General features: G+C 40.8%; 3 protein-coding genes across 4 annotated transcripts; 1 reads left to right on the top strand and 2 right to left on the bottom strand.

Annotated features, from left to right (window-relative positions):
• Positions 1 to 158: 158 nt before the first annotated feature.
• On the bottom strand, positions 159 to 7,271 carry msh4 (mutS homolog 4). 2 transcript variants are annotated; one of them, XM_031759627.2, is made up of 20 exons: positions 6,883 to 7,271; positions 6,522 to 6,593; positions 6,259 to 6,422; positions 6,057 to 6,167; positions 5,802 to 5,917; positions 5,547 to 5,720; positions 5,284 to 5,456; positions 5,116 to 5,183; positions 4,954 to 5,028; positions 4,746 to 4,810; positions 4,478 to 4,647; positions 4,244 to 4,380; positions 3,988 to 4,091; positions 2,577 to 2,701; positions 1,782 to 1,982; positions 1,567 to 1,685; positions 1,342 to 1,470; positions 962 to 1,136; positions 791 to 879; positions 159 to 501 (listed from the first exon to the last, which is right to left on the bottom strand). In XM_031759627.2, the coding sequence occupies exons 1-20, from the start codon at positions 7,073 to 7,075 to the stop codon at positions 310 to 312; spliced, it is 2,652 nt and encodes an 883-aa protein (XP_031615487.2). In that variant the 5' UTR covers positions 7,076 to 7,271; the 3' UTR covers positions 159 to 309. The 2 variants fall into 2 exon arrangements, with proteins under 2 accessions (XP_031615487.2, XP_031615486.2); XM_031759626.2 differs by having other exon boundaries at positions 6,522 to 6,656; positions 6,883 to 7,270.
• A 667-nt stretch (positions 7,272 to 7,938) lies between these two features.
• On the top strand, positions 7,939 to 9,555 carry vcpkmt (valosin containing protein lysine (K) methyltransferase). Its single transcript, XM_031759629.2, has 5 exons — positions 7,939 to 8,222; positions 8,372 to 8,485; positions 8,594 to 8,666; positions 8,780 to 8,899; positions 8,983 to 9,555. The coding sequence occupies exons 1-5, from the start codon at positions 7,966 to 7,968 to the stop codon at positions 9,085 to 9,087; spliced, it is 669 nt and encodes a 222-aa protein (XP_031615489.2). The 5' UTR covers positions 7,939 to 7,965; the 3' UTR covers positions 9,088 to 9,555.
• A 7,171-nt stretch (positions 9,556 to 16,726) lies between these two features.
• arf6b (ADP-ribosylation factor 6b) lies at positions 16,727 to 19,515 on the bottom strand. Its single transcript, XM_031759615.2, has 2 exons — positions 19,205 to 19,515; positions 16,727 to 18,950 (listed from the first exon to the last, which is right to left on the bottom strand). The coding sequence occupies exon 2, from the start codon at positions 18,310 to 18,312 to the stop codon at positions 17,785 to 17,787; it is 528 nt and encodes a 175-aa protein (XP_031615475.1). The 5' UTR covers positions 18,313 to 18,950; positions 19,205 to 19,515; the 3' UTR covers positions 16,727 to 17,784.
• Between the last annotated feature and the right edge of the window lie 998 nt (positions 19,516 to 20,513).

Genomic DNA, 20,513 nt, shown 5'->3' with positions numbered 1-20,513 from the left:
TTTGTATGACAAATTCCAGCAGATCTTTGCTCACCATTATGGCTTACGGCAATATTTATGTAATTGTAAACTAAGAGAGTGGGATGTTATTAACTTAATGCACATTCTGCTATCTTTTACTTTGCATTAAAAATCATAAACACAACAAATTTACACAGAAACTATTTATTATGACATACTTTACAAAAACAGTCGTATAGCTATTTATGTCAGATAAGGTCATCTTTAAACTCAGTGTGTCATGTCAAGATCACAGACAAAAAAGAAAGTGTATGAAAGCTCCTCCATGCTGAAAGCCTTAGAGTCAAGTCACTGCTCCTCTGCATCCACTGCTTGCCCTGCAGTCTGAAGCTCTGCCTCATACTGCTTCTTTAGACCTTTCAGATACATTCGCAGGCTATCGGGGTCTAGTCTTGAGTTTCTGGCAGTCTGAAGCAGGCGTGTGGACAGGTGGTACACAGCTCGCTGCCTCTGAGTTTCTGGATCAGTGTGATGTCTAGCCTGAAAGAATAAAACATGTTAGGTCTTCTCTTTTTATCCAGCATTTCTCTGATTTTAACCGAGGGTTATTAACAATGAAATACATATTTAGCCATGATACAGCATGTGTCTCTCAGTGTCTAATGCTGGCTTCCTGCTGATTATAATTTGTTATACTGTGGCATAAAAATGGGACCTTCCAAATAAGCACAGGCGAAAATGAACTGTTAATTTTAAAGGCACAGAGAAGAAGCTGACGACCCAAAGATGTTAGGACAAAAAGTCAATAACTGAACTTTCTAAACCATACCAAAAACTGCTGGCTAACTTTTGAAGCAACTGTCGTTGCCTCTTGAATTATGCTTGAAGGAAGGGCAGTCATTTCTGCTGCTCTCAGACCTAGAAAAACAAAAACAAGCTCTGTAACCGCTTCCATGAAAAATGCCAACAGGGCTGTTGTTGGATTTCACTGACTCTGTACCATAGTGTCTTTCTTCAGAGGATCCTCGATTCAGCAAATATGTGTATACCACGCTCTCTGCACCAGTGTCACCACTGCGTGTATGCTGAACCTGCATGTGCTGGTTTTCCACGTTCGGGTAGAGAGACTCCAGCTGGCACAGTTCAAGGAAGTGTGTAGCAAACAGAGTGAACGCCTGCAAGAAACAGGACACACCTTGAAAATTAGGTAAGAATGCCCAATCTCTTTGTTGGTTCTACCGTTCCACTGTTGATCTTACAGGTGTAACAATAAGTTGTAATAAATTAAGTAGCTAATATGGTGCATAAGAACCTGAACCATCTGGTTTTCAATTTAGAGAGAGGAGTGGTGATGCAGGGCTGTATTAGGGCATACTCTACCTTCAGGCCAAGGAGAAACTCGCAGACTGAGTGACAAATACCAATCCCTTCCTCAGCACTGGTACCACGCCCCAATTCGTCTATAATAATCAGGGACTTGTCACTTGCATTGTGGATTATGTAAGAGATCTTTTGGACAGACACACTCAGTTAATTACATATTAATGATCTTTTTGATTGATGTTTTTTGTTTTGTTTGCTCAAATATAACTTAGGAATGTGTACCTCCTTCATTTCTAACATGAAGGTGGAAGAGTTGGTTTCAAAGTCATCATCTACACCAATTCTGGTGAAAATCTGATCAGCAACACGAAAACAAGCATACTCAGCAGGGACGAACGAGCCTGAAATAAAAATACAGTGTCGAATTAATACACAGAAATGAACAGGCCTACATTTAAAATTCACATGGGGGGGTGGATTTATAACTTCCTGCTGACCTATCTGAGCCATGATCTGACACAGCGCCACCTGTTTGAGGTAAGTGGATTTGCCACTCATGTTGGGTCCTGTTATGATGACAAAGTTGCTGCCCTCAGAGATGTAGCTATTGTTCGATACAGGCTGCTGTCTGCCAATTCGCTCCAGAATTGCGTGACGGCCCTGTTTGATGGCCAACGTATCTGTAAACTCTGGACGCACTGGCGGACAGAACAGAAAAACACAAAACAATAACTCCGTCTACATACTCAGCCTTACATTCATTTATAATGATTGATGTAAAAACACACACACACGTGCCATCTATAAGATTACATTTCTATACACCATTTATTACTCGTTCACTTAAAGGTGTCACAACATAGTAACACAACGATATCTGGCAGAGGTGGGTGTAGAGGTAAGGCAGTTAGCTCCTCTGCTGGGTAGATTTGTCTCGGTAAGTACAGCACATCAGTGCGCAGTTATGTAAGACGGGTAATCTGAGTACAAGCTGGCTGGGATAGAAAGGGGGCAGGCAGTCAGCACGTGTCTATAACGAGACACTTTCAGACAGCTGAGGGCCAGCATTCACCACCTACATGGCTGATTGGGTTGGTGCTGCCCACGACAGAACTAAGGCCAGCAGAGCTGTCAGCTCAGTAGAGGCGTTTCTGGCTGTCATGTGTAACGATGGCTGGGTGCTGCCTTCTGCAGCACACAGCACACCTTCAGACAACAGTTCAGGCTTTGTCATGGTTAATATGACAGTCTGACTGACTTGAGAGCTGGAATCAACAGTGATTCATGCTTACCGTAGTCTGAGATGGTGCATGCATTTGCCAGGGACAGCAACATGTCCAACATGGATAGAGCATCAGAGAGCTTATAAAGGCAGTGAATGTGCTCATGGATAGTTCTCAGCAGCTGGCATATCACCCTGTATGGAGACAGGTTACATGATTCAGGCTAATGAAAACTGAACTGAATGGAAATTATAGTTAATAAACAGTGCCCCCTAGTGGACAAAGAGTACAACAAAGTTTAATAAATATGTCCTTATAAGCATAATTAAAAACAGAACTTGGCCACGGAGGAAAATCTACATTCCCCAGTTTATTGCATGAGTTGAATAATTGGTTTTAAAGGAGTTAAGTAACCCCTTAAATAACATCAACTGGTAAAGATCAGTAAATCAGATCAAAGTTCTGCTGTGCAAAAGTCTTGACCCAACCCTTATTTCTTCGTATTTTGCTTTCAAAGAGCCAAAACTTTCTGTAATTTTTCTTTTATTTGTCTTGAGTAATAGCTCTCCAGGCTTTTTGAAGGTCTTTCAAAGTTTTTCTTTGGACACTGGCTGATTTTTCACATATTTTCTGTCCAGTCCTTGTACTTGACCATTTTCCCAGGAATATTGTTTTGCTTGTTAAGTGACTTAATGCTGATCTATGAATCATTCAAGCATTAAAAAGGATCTAACGCTTAGCAAAGAACCCATTTTAAATTGTATCTTTAGAAACTTTGTTACTGGCAGCCTGTGACAAAAGACATAATTTTTTCCAATGTCTTCAGTTGAATCTATTGCCAAATGTTTTATTGCCAAAGATAATAAAGTTTTACAACATAAAATAGTATTTTTGCAGCAACAAGGTGATTCTCAAAAGGCTAAAACGTGGCACATGTCAGCATGGTGTGCAGTGTGTCTTTGATAATGAACTTGATATGAAATTTGATAATGAACAAGTGAAGGACAAACGAAATGGCAGCCCTATCCACAGCAGATGAACAGTACCTGAAAGTCGAGTCATTAAGAAATAGGGAAAAATTCAGCAAAGACCCTGCACACGACCTCAGAGATGCACCTGGACCTTTAGTTGATCCCTCTACTGTTCAATGATGCCTCATCAGAAATGATCTCAGTGGCTGTTAAGAAGCCATTATCAATGAAGGAAAACAGGGAGGAAAAGAATGAGGCATGCTTGAATATCACAAGAATTGCACTGAAAACTGGTGGCGACAGCTCTTATGGAGAGTTTAACCCAAATGTAAAAGCTCTAACTTTTAGTTTTCTGGCAAAACATAAAGAAATGAGGGGCGACTCCAAGACTTTTGCACAACACTGTGCAAAACTCTAAAACTGCTAAGAGCAGTCATACCACAAAGCTATATTCCTTTACCTCAATTTTCTGTTCAAGTTTGTAAGTCACGAGATCATGATCTACTCACACATAAGATATGTGAAAGATTTCCCTCAGGGCCTCCTCACACCGGCTGTTCTTCTTCATCAGGTCTGCAGTGGTGAAGCCATAGTTGTTCTTGTGCTTAGTTACCTGAAGTGGAAAGATGTTGAAATGCAGGTTTTTCCCTCTTCATTCAATGTCAACCTTATTGTCCCACCAGTGGCAATTTAGCTTCCTTTATTAACAACTAATGCTGAGTTATATTTTTTGCTAAAAGTCTGGCTGCCTTCAGTGGACCTTACTTTGATGAACTCTGAGGGGAGGTTCCCTTCTGGTAAGGTTAGTCCTTCAAGCTTCAGCTGGATGAAAAAACCTCGAGCTGTGCTGAAGCTAGTACGCATTGGCAAGCCGTATTTTTCCCCCAGCTGGTTCACAAGCTCTGTGCAGCACAATGACATGAAGCATGGCTAAAGGTAAGAACAGATTACCTAAACATCGTAAGACAAAGTTATCTGGAAAACACTAAGCATTAACACCTGCAATGTCGTCCACTATCTCAGTGTAAGCTTTCCGGGCAATGTCGAGAAACTTGTTGATGTTCGGGCGCACAGCGTAACACTTCTGGGTGCGCATTTTAAAGCTATCTTTGAGGTAAGTTGTGTCATAATTGATCACAGTCTTGATCTGCTCCAGGATCATGTCAAACCTGAGGCAGACATAAATGTATACAGTGGAATGAGTCTGTAGACAGGAGATTGTAACTAGCAAATTCAGTTCATCATACATAAGCACAAAATTTACAACCTGTTATCTTCAAGTGTTGTACTATATGCCTTGAGCAGAGCTGTGTTCCGGTTCTTCAGCAGCATCTGTTTAAATGGTATAACACTTTAACAAAGACTCAGTATTTGCATTATAACTAAGTCACAATTAGCTTTTAATTAATTAATTGTTTTCTTATTCTGTCCATGGCTATTGGGCGATTTTGTATGAGGATGTTAGCAGCACAGACCCTTAACCTCGGCACCAGGTCCAGTGTGTATTTCAGCTGAATGATATGTGTAATCTTTGCTTCAGCAACTTGAAACTGTAGGAAAAAAAGTAACAGTAGTGACAAATGCACAGAAGTAAACAAATAGAATATTGTCACAAGCACTGAAAGTACTGCACATACTGTTTCCTTCTTTGGGATTTGGACGAGAACTGAGAGCAGCTGGTCAATGTCAAGGAAGTGACTTATGGCTAAAAGGGCCAGAAGAACAAACAGTCAATGCAGATATGATCCAATTTTCAGTATGCAGAATATTTATAATGATTCAAACTTTTTGTGCCTGTTTCCAACCATTCTTTAAGCCAAAGAAAAGCTCCTCATCTTCCAGCAGCTCTTGTATGGTGTCCAGGCGAGTGTTGATTGTTTCCACATCAACTAGAGGCTCCAAAATGTTGGAGCGCAACCTTCTGGCACCACCAGGTGTTTTTGTGTGGTTGAGTACCCCGAAAAGAGTATGGTCACTCCTAGAACGAAAAAAGAGAAGGCACAGTCAGACTGCATGACAGAGGAACTACATAAAAAGATGTCATTCTTATCATCGCTTTCCATCTCACCTGTAGTTTCTATTATTAACCACCAATTCCAAGTTAGAGGCAGATGCTGAGTCAATCATGGCTGTCTGCTCACTCCCTTTAAAGCTCACTTTAAGGGACTTGGCAACGTAGACAGAGTTCTGGAGGAACTCTAAATACTTCAGCAAAGCAGCTGCAGCTGCTAGGCAATAATACCTAAAAAAAAAAAAAAGTTATCACATTAGGCAATGACAAAAGTATTAGGCTACAGTATCTCTCTATCTATCTATAGCATACTTAGCTTGAACTTCCATAACAACAGTGCTGAATTCTGGGGCACACAGCTGCTGAATGTACTCCAGCCCTTTCTTCTCATTAAAATACTTCCTTTGCACTGGAGTGAAAGGTACACCCTGAAGAAAAAATACCCAATAAAATTCAGTTTGCACCACACACTTAGCAACTCAGTGAATACTGAAGCACAAGTTGGCTACTCTCTACTTTAAGTGGAAATTTGTTTTAAAGAATTGTGTGTTATTGTTGCATTTGTACCGGAAAATTCTCAGTGATGAGATTGAACAGCTTTGTTCCTTTCCCCTTCTCACTGGCTGTGTCTGGCATCAGTATTTCCACTGGGACCAAGATGTGAATCTTGGTTATGACCTTCAGATGAATAACACATGACTGAAATATAAATTCCATGTCTCCCAGTCTGTTTTGAGTGCCAAATGACAGTAGGACATGGGTGGTTTACCTTGGCATATGTTCCTGTATCTGCAAACTGAGAGAGTACAAGCTCTGGGCATTTCAAATCGAGACTAGCCATGCCAATCTCTCCTCTGGCTAAGCCGCGTCCTTCAACTACTACCACAATCACAGAAGCACCAGTGTTTGTGGATCCAGATGAGTAACTTGTTCCTGCATAAAAAGATCTTTGTTAATAATAATACCTTATTTTTAAAAAGGCTTAATTAATACCAGAGTAATCAATAACTCGTGTCTGTGCGGGATGTATACCAGGTGCCCCAGCAGACCCTGGGGTCCTTCTATGTCTTGGTGTTCCTCCACGGCTGTGGAAAGATGAGCTCTCTGTACAAGATGAAAGAAGCAATGAAGCTGGCTTGCCTATTCTAAAGCTGCTCGGTAATTGACCTATAGCAATAGGAAACATAGGAAAAGAGGTGTAGTACAGTATTATTACTGCTGTGTCATGCCAAGAGCCACATTTTGCCGGGTGCCCCAACTGCTATCAATGAAAAATAAATAAAAAAATAAAAAAATAAAGATCATTTCATTACAGAAATGTCAATGTTAGCACGTTTTTTAGTATCTAATCTCACTCTCCCCAAAATAAAAGTTGCTAATGTTAGCACATCACCTGAGGCCGTTCCAGATGATGGGCCGTGGCGGGAGCTCGTACTGCCTTCATTTGAACTTTGCTTTGATGAAGCTGATGTGACACAAGAAAAGGTTTGGTTCTGTCCACTTTTGTCCTTAGGTAATGTACCCCACGACTGTTCACATGCTGAGGCATAACCGTCAGTTACCTCCTCTGTGCTGCTGGCAAACATTTGAAACTTATGCAGAGGTAGAACAACTGACAAACACAGACTCAGATGTACATCTGTAATATTCAGTTACTACACTTCGACAGACAATATGAAGTTGCCTCTCAGCTGCCAGTTCTCTCAGCTAGCAAGCATAATTACCGCCGCCACACTGATTGCAGTGGCGCGCGAACACCTGACGGCTTCCCTACGTCAGCCTCTACACAAGTTAATCGTAGTAATATTTATTTATCTATTTTTTATATTATTTTCTTTTTTCGGTCATTAATAAGAGTTATTGTGAATTTAAAAAAAATAACAACGAATAAATATACAAAAAAAATCACTTCAACTCGGGAAGACACAAAACATTTTTTTTATTATTATTATTATTATGAGGCCAAAAGAAAATAATAATAATAATTAAAAAAAAGAAATCCGTATAAGCCTTCGTTCTCTAAAAGAAACCATGGTTCTTGGTACGCTTCAAATAATTTTAAATAATTTTAGAATATGCTAGGGTGGAAGGACCCTCCAATCATCGTTCATGTTCATGTCTTTAATTAAATTTATTATTTTTTTTATTTTATTATTTTTTACATTTTTTGCAACTTCTGTTTAAATTCTGTTTGATTTTTTGCTATTAAAATTTTATTTTTAATGTATTATTGTTATTAATAAAATTTAAAGATAAGTATTTCTTGTCTCGTCTTATATTATTGTGAATCCATAGACTTTTCATTGTTTATGATTGTATTTTTAAAATAAAAAAATCTAAATATTAGAAACACATAACTTTTTTAAAGCATCAAGCACAACTCTGTGCACCAGTCCTAATGTTTGGCGAGGTAAGTCTTTTATTTAGAAAAATATATCAGACCGGAAGTTCTTTTTCTGTTTCTGTTTTGGCCAACATGGCGGCTAAGGCAGACGAGAATGAATATTTTGTCAGAGAAATCGAGAGAAACGACGGCTGTGCCCTAAAAGTTAAGCAGTGCCTCTTGGGAGATGTTGGCTGCGTTGTGTGGGATGCAGCTATTGTTCTCGCAAAGTATTTAGAGACAAAGCAGTTTTACGATCCGTCTTCAGGTGTGAACGTTTGGTCTGGTAGGACTGTGCTAGAGTTGGGAGCTGGTACGGGAGTAGTTGGTCTTATGGCAGCAACGCTAGGGTAAGTTATTTATATGTGATCTTAGTGTTATGTTTAAATATCAAAATATTTAAACGTCATTCCTTGCACTACTACTATGTTTTAGTAATCATCTGGGAAGAGTCAGTATTGGTGATTTATTATTATTTATTTATTTTAAATTCCTGCAGAGCACAGGTAATAGTAACAGACCTAGAAGATTTACAGACCCTGTTGAAGGTGAACATCCAAGAAAACGAAGCGCTTATCAGCAGTGGATCCATAACTGCCAAGGTACTGAAATGGTTTGTACTTACATTTCCTATTTTTCTTATGCTCCTAATATAAATGTCGCAGTAATACTTCAGCAGGACATTCAGCATATGCTTAATATTTTATTTCCATTATTACAGGGGTGAAGATGTGTCTGAATTCTTGCCTTCCCCAGATTATGTCCTTATGGCAGATTGCATCTATTATGAGCAGGTACTTTCCTGTAGTTTTCAATCCTTTATGATCCCCTACAAGATTGCAACATTACAATCATTCTGAAAAAGTGTTGTATGTCTCATTGTGAGTCATCGCTTATTTCCATACAGTCAATTGTTCCACTGGTGGAGAGCTTGAAGCTGCTTTGTGGACCAGAGACCTGCATTGTTTGCTGCTATGAGCAGCGGACTGAGGGTGTCAACCCAGAAGTGGAAAGGCAGTTTTTTGAGGTTAGAATTTGTTTTTATTTCCACAAACTAAGTGGAGATATTTGTCATAGCTATCATCTGACCTGCTCTCTTTTCTTTTTAAGTTGTTGCAACAGAACTTCTGCTGTGAGGAGATTCCTTCAGAGAAACAAGACCCAGAATTTAGCAGTCCAGACATCCACATTCTGCACATTCGAAGAAAAGCCTGATTATCGGACTCCGATTGTGACATAGAAACTTGGAACAGTGTACTGAGCTTGTTTAAGATATTAAATTTTTTAACTTTTTAAAGGGAAGCATGCTGTTAGATTACTGTGTGTGTTATTTGACTGGAGCACACATGATTAAATCAACACACAGACACTATTTTTTTCCTGCTCAGTAGAATTCTCTTTCAGTCCATGTAGTTCTGTTTCTGTGAAGCTAGATGGCAGACGTGTGCAAGCACAGATCTGAGAAACAAGTGCATTGTTTGAGCAAGAGGCATCATCCCCCTAGGTTTTTGCAGTTAGTCTTGTTTATACAAAATACAGTTAAGCAGATGTGAAAGTGAAGCCTTTACGCCCTAGGCATCTGCCAAAAGCTGCAAACATGAAACCTACTGGACTTCTGCTCTTGAGCACAGACATGTTTTCACATTGTATTTCCCATTCCCATCATTAAACTTGGAATATTTAGCAAGTGGTAACTAAATAATTAGATAATATGTACAATTACATGTTTACATAAAAATATTGACAACCTCATGCAGAAATAAGCACCTGATGACAGCGATAAGTGGTGTTTAGAGTGGTTTTCTTTGTGATTTTCTTTCTTCTTGTGAATTATGTAAATTCAGACACTTGTGAGAAGTAGTTGCTTAAAATCTGAAACTTAGGAAAGGATTTAATTGTGTGCACTGATTATTTAAAGAGCCAGGCTACTCACTCAACAATTAAATATTAAGATGTGAAGACAGTTTTGTTAACTTTTCATATGAAGTGAGGTTAGGGTAACAAATCAAACGCATGACTAAAAATTTCAATCTATATCTTTATGTGGGGTCCCCAATCTTTAAAAATGGAGGACAACAGGGATCTGCAATGCCAGGTTTTGCCTTCCATGTGAGGGGAATTCCACTCAAAGCCCCAGATTAGGTGGAAGATTATGGCTCCTTTTCAAGCATAAAACCATGAAGTACGGCCCATACTCCCACAGGCATGCAGGGGCCCCTCACAGCCTTTCATGCTGCTGTCTGTTTACACAGTAGAGCTGTAGCGTAATGAGCAGGTTGGCCTCAAACACTCAGGCCAAGTAAAATGTTAATACTGAAGTTGACAGGATGAGATCCCCCTAAATACTCAAATTGATACATGAGAGAAATATTACAATAGATCCAAGTTTGATTACACATTAATGAAATGGTCCAACATGATCACTGGATGAATGCAACGCTTACCTATTTTAATAAGCAGAAAAGCCCCCTGTATACAAATTTCCCTGAATTTAAGAGTTGGCGTTATTAGTAGAGCAGACAAGTGGCTAATAATACTACAGGTGCAGGTGCTTTGTGTATAGAGTCAACACGAAATCAAGCAATCTGAAAGCATGAAAAAAATTGAACAATGTATGTGTATTCATTTCTGTTCCAGCTAACAAACCAGTTAACCAGTCTCTTCTAACTGTACATGTGAATGTTTAAAATGAGCATTTGATCAAGAGAGGCAGAGGTGTGGTGGGATTGAATCAGATTATAGATGTTGGTCGATGAGAATGCCTATGAAGAGAGGAGCAAGTGAGATTAATTGCATTTTTATTTTTTATTTACAATTACTATAAATAACTACAGCAGATCATGTAAAATAATCATTCCCCGTGGCCCTCCTGTGCCACTCTCACTTGCACATTGTGCAGCTGGACTGTTACAGTCAGAATTAACTTGCGGTTAAGGTCTGCTTTGGTTTGGCCGGGAGACATACGGCTAATTAATTTGACTCACAGCTGGTAATAAGTCCATGTCCCCCAGTGTGGTGGGGACAGGACCCAGAAGGGTTACTGAGGAGATTAGAGGGGTAAAGGGGAGCGCCATTATTCTGTGTCAACACTTTCTCCCCCACCCCATCCATGGGTCTTCCACTTAAGTAACTCAGAATATATTTCCCCATCCCTGGTGTTTTCCTTAAATGTTAACCAAAAATAATTAAAACGGTGTAATTGTGCTGTTCCTGTGGATGACTAATTAGGCTCACACAACAGGGGAATAGGAAGGCCCACTGTAAATGAGGACAGCCCACAGTGAAGCAGCAGCAGTGTCTCGGTAATCTGTTATCATATATATCAGACACACATGCACATTACTATGGATTCTGTAACCATCAAGACAGAATGGGGGCATTTTCTGCCAACAGATGGTGCTATAAGTAAGAATAACTCTTAATGGTGTGGAAAACCTGTATTTGGAACACAAGTCCATAGCATCTAATGCATACTGGGATTTTTATGTGTTTTTTTTTAAATAAGTTTAATTACTTGATCATTGTCTTGGGCTAGTGAACACCTGCAATGGATTCCATAATCAGCATTCTTGTAAAACAATTTAACATGAGGTAGCAGTGCAGCATCTCTGCACCCCCCCCCCCCCCCGCACCCAATACCAGATGGGTGGAGGAGAGTCTGACTCCAGCAGTCCGTGTGGTGCGCTCAACTCTGCTGCATCACAGCCAAGTGACACAGAGGATCCTTTGTGTCACCATCATCACGCTGCCTGGAGCCAAGAGACACTGCTCCAGAAAGGAAGACTCATTTTCTCACTAACTATTAGGGAGTGGCTCAAGAATAGACATCAAACTGGGCTGATTAAAAATAGAAGAAGGCCCGCATGAAAGAGTGACTCCTCTGATTCCGCAAAGGTGTATCCACACACACAGACCCCCCCACCCTTCTCCATTTTATATAGCAATCTGAGCCCGACTGAACTTTATGGTGCACCAAGAGGGAGCAGGCCAGACCTCGCTTACCAAACAGCTTACCAAGCACTGTATTTGTTATCTTTCAGCTATCTCTTTATCCTCATCTGGAAAGATGGGACACAATAATGCTAATAATCTGCAGCACTCATTGTTCATTGGATCTGAGCGCAAGAGGTGGTACCGTGCCAGGGAAGCAAAGCCCAATGGGACAACTAGCTTATAGAAACACAATGCTGCCCCCCCCAAACACACCCCTGCAGGGGAACAGGGGGAGGGCGGGGGTGCTGTTAAGACAGCTGTGCTGCAGTTGAGAGGGGAGCACTGTGAGAATACTGCACACACTTTATTCTCCCCGTTAGTGCACTAATGTCAACGCTATGCCGGTAATGACATTTGTTAATCAAAGGTCATTTGATTGTCTTTGTGGGCAATATTAGGTTTTAAAACAATATGCATTATATGCACGTACAAGTGTGTATGTATATATATATACACACATATATATGTATATATATGTGTATATGTGCAGTGTATGTGGCACAGTCATGGTCATTTACTGATGTCAGCAAAAAATGTAGTAGTAGTTTATTGATCCCTTGGTTGAAATACCAAAGGTTCTGTGACTTCACTTCCTGTGACTGCTGTCTCCACGGCATACTAGTGCAGTGATGAATTTGTCATTATAAAGATGTGTGGTGGTCCAGGACAGAGGAAAGACTTTTAGAGCAGGGAAGCAGTGTAGCTGTGTGCTTTTGTGTAAAGTTTCCCTGAGTCATTACCTCACAGCAGTCTGAATCCGGACTGTGTGTGTGAGTCTGTGTGTGTGTAGCATCGCCTAGCTCGCCACAAATCTGAGACTTCCTTCCAAACCCAAACTGTTGTTTAATCCAGATGCACTGTCACGCGAAACACTGACTCTGCTGTAATTACAGCGATCTTGTCACATACACAGATGTAGTCAGTCGTGGAGTGTGACAGTGTGGCAGCGAGCTCCTGAGGAAAGTCTCTGAGTTCACTTTGCATGGATCTTCATCATCCTGTCAGCGAGTGTGTGAAGGCTGTGGGTGACTCCATGTGGTTGGTGGATACTGCTCCTGGGTGAATGACTGCTGTCCATAGTAGTATACACTGCAGTGTTAAAATCACTGCTTAGTGGCTCATCCTTTAACACTGTGGAGGTTTGTCATGTGGCATCTGCTATGCTGATGCCACATGACAAAGGTCAGTGTTCTGTGTACTGTATGAATAGGCCTTAGGCAAATGCATTAAATAAGCAAGTAATCTAAAAAAAAAAAATCAAACTGACTTCATTTTACTTCAGAAACAGACTTAAATTTCTGTTCCTTGCAAGCAAGACGCTCGAGAGGCCTCAAGCTGCAGCACCATTTATGCCTGCCCCTCCTCCTCCCAGTCTGAAGCACTTTTGACACCTGAAAGCAACGATGGTTAACACTCTTTACTCTATTTGTGGTGCTGTTCAAAAAGCACAGTACATTGTTCCACAGTTCAGCTGGTGCACACATAAACATTTTATCACTTTTCAAGAGTACTCTGTGGACACATTTATGTGTAACGGAAAATAAATAGCAGCTCTGAGGGTTAAAAACATAACTGAACAGACTGGATGTCAGCCAGCGAAACGGTTTTCTTTGTGACCTAAATTAGTTAATGCCTGTATGAGCACTTTGTCTGTGCAATAACAAACAAATTGGATATGTCAGGTGGACTTCCAGCACTTAACAGTTATTTTCTGGTTCTCTGAATTTGCAGTTTCACCACAGTAAGCAACCTTCACTTCAGATATGAATGGAATGCGTTTTGGACTTATGCCCAGAGTGCACCTTGGATATCACAGCCTCATATTTTCAACCTCATGTAACTGGCCTGCACTACACAGCATTACTCACTATCAAAACCACAACATGCTTGGAGGAAACCTCATTTATGAGCAAAACCTACTCCAAAACACCTGCAATCAAAACAAATTTCAGCCCCAGCGACGGTACCGAAAGAGAAATGCAGCATTTACCATGGCATTCTACAGCGTTAACCTCAACAGGAAGCCTAAAACGACTTTCAGCCACTTCCGGACCCGTTTTAAACTGAGCTCTGTGCGAGTTCATTATTAACAACGCACTCAAAGAAGGGGCATGGGATTTAACCAGAGGACAGAGAGCAAGTGATGTAGGGTAGTTTCATAACCAAAGAAGCTTTTTTTTATTGTCCCTGAGAATAAGCCACTGAACTAAGCTCTGCAAACCGTGGCTTAAAGTAGGTGTTCCCTCCTACCATTTGGCAGATAAATAATAATGGTGTTTAGTTTTGTGTGCAAAAATATGTGTCTGCATGCATCTCAAATCCTTGAGTGATTAGCTAGAAGGGTGTGGCTGTCGTCCTGCAGGCCAACATTAAAGCGGCAATGACTATATTCAGGGCCTGCAGTCAGAAAATGAGCATTACATTGGTGCTACCTTCACAAATGTTATCTGCAGCTGGAGTTTAGAGGAAGTGAAGACAAGTGAGGAAGACAAACCACACCCCTGAAAACCACAAGCACAATTCAATTCTAAGCATGGGAGGAGTACAGCTACAATACTACCCACAACAAATTCTCCTGAGTAGTTTAAAAACTTTTGAAGTTGACTGATGAAGGACAAGCCGTTAAGAAAGGTATTCCAATATTGCAGAACTTTACTTGCAAAGATTAGGTTATCTTTCGATTTCTCCCCACTCTTCCTCTTTCCATACAGAGTAGAGGAACTCATTGGAAATGTGCAGCAGCCAGCCGCCAGTGTGATACCAAAAACACCAGGCCACACTGGCAGAGGTCCCATCAGGCCGTTGTCCTGGGAACCACACCAACAAACACGCGTTTTGGCCGGCTAAGACAAATCTGTCATACACATTCTTGCACAGACCAGTGGAAGTTTAAGCCCTTCTTATTCTGCAAATTATGACACTGGTGACTCATGAGAAACAAGTGCTGATTATCCTCATTTGCTGGTGTGGTCCTGACAGAACCTGTTTCTTTGCTGCTGTAAAAACAGTCAAATTTGCTACAATTTTTTTGCAAAACCTGACAACCCTAATTCTTCACAAGAAAGAAGAACAAGCTTCATTACTCATTATTTCTGTGACCTAACACCCATTTTTAATCTTTCCTCCCAGGAAATGTAAGGAATTTTTGCTGAGTGCAGAAGGAGTTGACAGAAGGGCCGGGAGGTCTCATCTTTACAGAGAAGAGGTCATAAAACCTGCTTACACTCTCTGTCCTTGCCCCAGGGCCCAAGTGTTGCCAATAAAGCTGTGAGGATCATATGGTTGTAATGAAGTGGTGGGAACCAAAGTGGCCATTACAGCCCAATTAAGCTGCCATCAGTGTCTAATGGAGGCCCTAGACCTAGCTCTTACTGAAAGCAAGTATTTACACGTACCCTTCGAAGCTTGGATACTTTGACTGACAGTGTTTGTAGCTGATCACAAATCACTGCTGCATTACGTATGTGGGTTGTGTGAAACATCGGTAGAAGCAGAGTCATATCGATGTCACCTGACCTGTCTGATGGAAACCTCCGTTGTGCTAAAGCAAACATCCTGAGGGCCCTGCAGCAACGCACTAAACACCAAATTTTCCACAAAACAAATGCTGCCATGATTAAAAAAAAAAACACAAAAAAACCATATGAAACAGAATGCATCACCTTGCAGTAAATGCAAACACGCACTTTATGACTAGCTTTCATATTGCCAGTTTCAGTGGAAAAGACACAAGGTCATTAAGCATGCTGAGCCAAAAAACTCTAGGACATCTGTAGAATAATGCTAGCTAATCTTTTGTTGCTCTAAACACAGCAGCCAGATGACTTGTGAACACCAGTGCTGTCTTTGGCAAAAAGAAAAATCCAGTTTGTTAACCAGCTTCAATGGAAATATTTGTTTTCCATGTCCTAAGTGACAATATAAAATATTTAGAAGAAATACTTTGCAAAAATATATTCTATGAGTAATACTAACCCCTAAACATTTCAGTGACAATGTAGTGTACGCATGTCTGCTCGAACTAGGAAGAAGTGCATACAAGCAGCAAGAAAGTCCATGCTTTAGAAGTATGAATTGAACAGACTGCAAAACTATTCCTAGTCTGCTAGTTGGTACTTATGTTTGTGTTTATCTTGTAAGAGTACACACTGATTATTCATGGTACTACCCTTGTTATACAGCTTTTGGCATTTTCAAAGGATGTAGAAATGATCTTAACGCGGTCATGAGAGGCTCCTTAAAAAGTAGGACGTGTTCCAATCAGCAGTTTCTCCGATATATCCAACAGGCAAACTACATTTTCACTTAATCACAGAGCATTACTCAGACATATTTGAGTTTTCATTTCTGAACAGCAGGGCTTCTATTAGGCAGCTTGAATAAAAGCAACCAAGACTTTAACTGCTGGTCCCAAGCAAAGGCAGACTCAGGAAGTTACAACTGACAGCTCAGCATCAATTTAACTATGGCTCACAAGCAACATGCAACATTCAAAAAGAATTCGCAATTCAGCTGTACATCTCCGCTGCCCTTCCAAATGCCATGCAAACTATCGTGTGGCTCTGTTGTTGTTCCAAAAAGAACAGCAGTCGGGACTTCCTGTTTTGTACATTTCCCCCCCCACATTTACTGGCAAGGGAACTGAGGCCAGCAACTTAGTCTAAGGGGTGAACGTATAAACATTCATGGAGAATACCACTGAGCAGAGGGAGAATTTTTAACACTTAAATTGTAAGCCTGAGTTTCTCGCACATTAAAATAAACTTCCTATTACATTTTTCTGCTTTTAGAAGTTTACCAAAACTTGAAAATGTTGTGTCAACCACCAACTACATTTACTCTTGAAAAAACAGAGACATAAAAGATTTAAAATCACTTTTTTAATAAGACATTACAATGACATTGTTCTGTACATGGTACCCCCAGTCAAAATAGGAGTAAGAGCTGCACCACAAGGTGTCATTCAACATTTCACCAGTAAACAGCTCCCTCTGACTGCGTGACAGATGGATTCTGATGTAGGGTTAATGTACTTTCGTACTCATGCTACAGATATAGGCTATCATATAATGTCCCATTGCTGAGGCTAATCAACTGTGGTATCAGATTGAGAGCTCAGAGCTGAATGACATTCCTTTGGAAAGATTGAGTCGACTGACTACGCATTACCCAAAAATCAAAAATGCATCCCGACAAGCATGTTTTAAAGTTACTGGAGGCCTATTTGTTGAATATTCAGCACAATTAGGTATCAAGACATGACACAAAAGGTCAATCAGTTAAATATATAGCCCACAAAAGGGTATTGAGAGGGGTAACAAAACATGTCCAAAGTCATTATTTTCCCTCCTCTCATGCCCCAACTGGTGAGAATGAAATGTAAGCATTGGTTTAATTTTTTTTCCTCAATACCATTGAGAATGAATACTTTTCATCACAGTACTGTCTTGAAACAAATGTCAAAGTCCTCCATGTAGGCTACATAACATTAAAGAGCTCACCTTAGAAGAAGAAGAAAAAAAAAATCCAAGTTCAATGCAACAGAGACCGAAGAACCTTGAAACAAGCTTTAGTCCAAGAATTAAGATAAAAACTTCAGCTTCATTAGAAAAATTATACAAAACAGGAGAAAGAATAGGCAAAGGCGGTGATTTCTGTGGCTTCAACCTTAGGACCAATTAACTCAATATTCATCAAGCAAGCCCCAGAAATAATGAATGTGATATAGGCCTGCTACAGAGTACAAGCAAACTTTAAGCCGGCAAACCCAGTTAGAGATAAATTAGTCATGGGGTAAACATAGTATTAAAAAATAAATGGGAAATAATCAACTTTTCTTAACCATACTCATTTTGAGAAGTTATTTGTTACTTGCAACTTTATTATAGTTTTGACCTAAAACAGTCAGCAACTCAATCATTAAGATTTGTAATTTGAGGTTAGCCATGTCAAGCCCTCATATAGTCCATCACCTGTGGTCGCACAGGAGGGCTGAACATACCAATTCCTATCTCTGATACGGGTCAATCCGAGCTTCTCTTGGATTTCGTGTGGCTTCATGGCATCCGGAAGGTCTTGCTTATTGGCGAATATCAAGATGATGGCATCCCTCATCTCCCGGTCATTAATGATGCGGTGAAGTTCCTGCCTTGCTTCGTCGATGCGATCCCTGTCCGCGCAATCCACCACGAAAATTAACCCTTGGGTGCCCGTGTAGTAGTGTCGCCACAGGGGGCGAATCTTATCCTGGCCTCCAACATCCCATACATTGAACTTGACGTTTTTGTAGGTCACAGTTTCCACATTGAAGCCGACTGTAGGGATTGTGGTCACAGACTGTCCGAGTTTCAGTTTGTAAAGGATTGTTGTCTTTCCAGCAGCATCAAGTCCAAGCATCAATATTCTCATCTCCTTGTTGCCAAATATTTTTGAGAGCATTTTCCCCATTTTGAACTCTTGTGCATATATATTCTGTGCCTACTGAGAAAAGTTTCTGATACCGTCTTGGTAATTACTCACTTAAGATTACAACTTCAGTTTTTACAATATCTTCACAGGTGAAAACATGACTCTGAAGAGCGACTGAAGGTTAGAAAGTCAAAAGTCCTTAGCCTTTGCAGTACTTCGGGACTTCTCGTTAAAGTCTGTCAGGATCCTGTTGAGAGCGGGGACATTTACCTTCAGTAAATCACACGGGTTTCGGGGCCTATACACAACATGGCACGGTGAGGTTAAGAACTTGACACCAGCTGTTGCTGTGCGTTCATTGCATTGTGTAAAACAACACAAAGCGGTGTATGAAATCTGGGCAGAGTCGATTTAAAAAGTGAAGGGAGTAGACGCTGTGAGTATATAAGGCCTCCCTCGAAAAGCCGCGGTGCTTGTGAATTCCTTGTGGTGTCTGTGTCTGGCGGTCCTCTTCACCGGGTGCGCCCTTGTTCTCTACCAAAGGAGAAAAGCAGCTTTCTGCGGCTATTCCATCAAGCGCTGTGCCGGGAAACTTCGCCGTGTGGGAAGGGACGACTTCGAGAATAACCTCTGTGACTCAGCAGCACATGTACCCACTCGCGTAACTCCTGTCCCCCCTGAAATGAGATTCGGTGGGAGGGTCAGACATGAAAAATTAGCTAGCTATCGCTCGTGGTTGTTTCACACAGGTAGTAGGCTAACATTAGCTAGCTTGTTGCCTGCCTAGCTAGCTAGCCGCGAGCTAACTAGCTAACGGTAGTTAGCTCCAGAAAACTAATCTTATCTGGACGAATAATACACACGTCAATGACAAAATGTCTGGGACAAATCTTTATCGGTTAAACGGTTAATTCAAATATACGTTACCTACCTCTTATCTACCACTCCTTTCTCCAGAAATACACCCAGCTTTCGCCTTTCTCCTTTGAGTGGAGCTGGTCGCAGTGCTGCTACACCGGAAAGGTGTGGAGCTGCATTAACAGCCACTTCCTCCCGTCTGCTTCATTCAGCTACTGCCGCCTAGTACAACGCTGACTGTCTGGGTCATGATGATAAACTATAGACAGTATTATAACGCCGTTTACAATCAAATTTCACTTCTGAAATAAAAATACGGCGCTGTTTTCTTTTACGCCGTAAAGTTAACAGTAAATTAGCTAATAACAATTAGGGTAACACCGCAACGTTATTCCTTATTCCAAACTGTTTCCAGTAACGACATTAGTATCACGTTATATATGAAAATGGTCTTTGGAATGAAAATATGGAAATACATACACTGAAATACACTCCATGCCTAACATGTTCAGTTTCCAATGTTTCTATCTGATAAGTCTACTGACACTGTAGTAATGTTAATTAAAGTAATGTAACACCGCCCCCTTGTGGCTGTTTAAAGTTACTATCCAAATGTGTGATTGGCAATCATTTTGTGCAGTTCTCTTTGTCTGTCCTCTGTTGTGTGTGATGCAGCAGGACAGGTGTTTTACTAACCTTTGCTTTGCTCGTTGCTGCTGCCATATAACTATGTGGAGAAAAAAAGGTGTTGCATTTATTCATTGGAGTTATATGCAAACACTAGTGAACCAGCATGCATCCACAGTGCACCGCTGACATCTGTCTGCACTGACAAATGTACCTAAACCTTTAATGAAATAGTTTATGAACGCAGAGTGATTTTAGTAGATGTTAAAATCAACTCGTACACTTTAAATTGTCTATAAAATAGTCTAGGGCAGCGGTCTCCAACCCCCGGGCCTCGGACCGGTACCGGTCCGTGAGTCGTTTGGTACCGGGCCGCGAGAGTTGAGGCTCAGGTGTGAAATGTATGGTTTTCAGGGTTTTTATCAGTTTTCAGCGTTGTTTTGTTATCGTTTTTATCGTTAACTCGGTTTTCCTGGGTCTTTTCACGTGTGTTATGAATAAATCTTCTCTTTTTCGGTACCGGTACTAGTTTTATTTTGTTGTATTCATCCGCGACACCTTAAAGGCCGGTCCGTGAAAATATTGTCGGGCATAAACCGGTCCGTGAGGCAAAAAAGGTTGGGGACCGCTGGTCTAGGGCACAGGTGTCGAACTCCAGGCCCCGAGGGCCGGAGTCCTGCAGGTTTTAGATGTGTTATTAATCCAATACAGCTAATTTAAATGATTAAATGACCTCCTCAACATGTCTTGAAGCT

The sequence above is a fragment of the Oreochromis aureus genome, linkage group 19, assembly GCF_013358895.1.
Source record: "Oreochromis aureus strain Israel breed Guangdong linkage group 19, ZZ_aureus, whole genome shotgun sequence".
NCBI classification, from domain to species: Eukaryota; Metazoa; Chordata; class Actinopteri; order Cichliformes; family Cichlidae; genus Oreochromis; species Oreochromis aureus.
This window is presented reverse-complemented; position numbering and strand designations above follow the sequence as displayed.

Coding starts and splice junctions, on each gene's coding strand:
- msh4 (XM_031759626.2), bottom strand. CDS start 7,075: ATGTTTGCCAGCAGCACAGAGGAGGTAACTGACGGTTATGCCTCAGCA. Junction 4,648..4,745: donor ACAACACTTGAAGATAACAG/GTTGTAAATTTT, acceptor TGTCTGCCTCAG/GTTTGACATGATCCTGGAGC. Junction 502..790: donor AAGTTAGCCAGCAGTTTTTG/GTATGGTTTAGA, acceptor TTATTCTTTCAG/GCTAGACATCACACTGATCC.
- arf6b (XM_031759615.2), bottom strand. CDS start 18,312: ATGGGGAAAATGCTCTCAAAAATATTTGGCAACAAGGAGATGAGAATA.
- vcpkmt (XM_031759629.2), top strand. CDS start 7,966: ATGGCGGCTAAGGCAGACGAGAATGAATATTTTGTCAGAGAAATCGAG. Junction 8,223..8,371: donor CTTATGGCAGCAACGCTAGG/GTAAGTTATTTA, acceptor AAATTCCTGCAG/AGCACAGGTAATAGTAACAG. Junction 8,900..8,982: donor TGGAAAGGCAGTTTTTTGAG/GTTAGAATTTGT, acceptor TTTCTTTTTAAG/TTGTTGCAACAGAACTTCTG.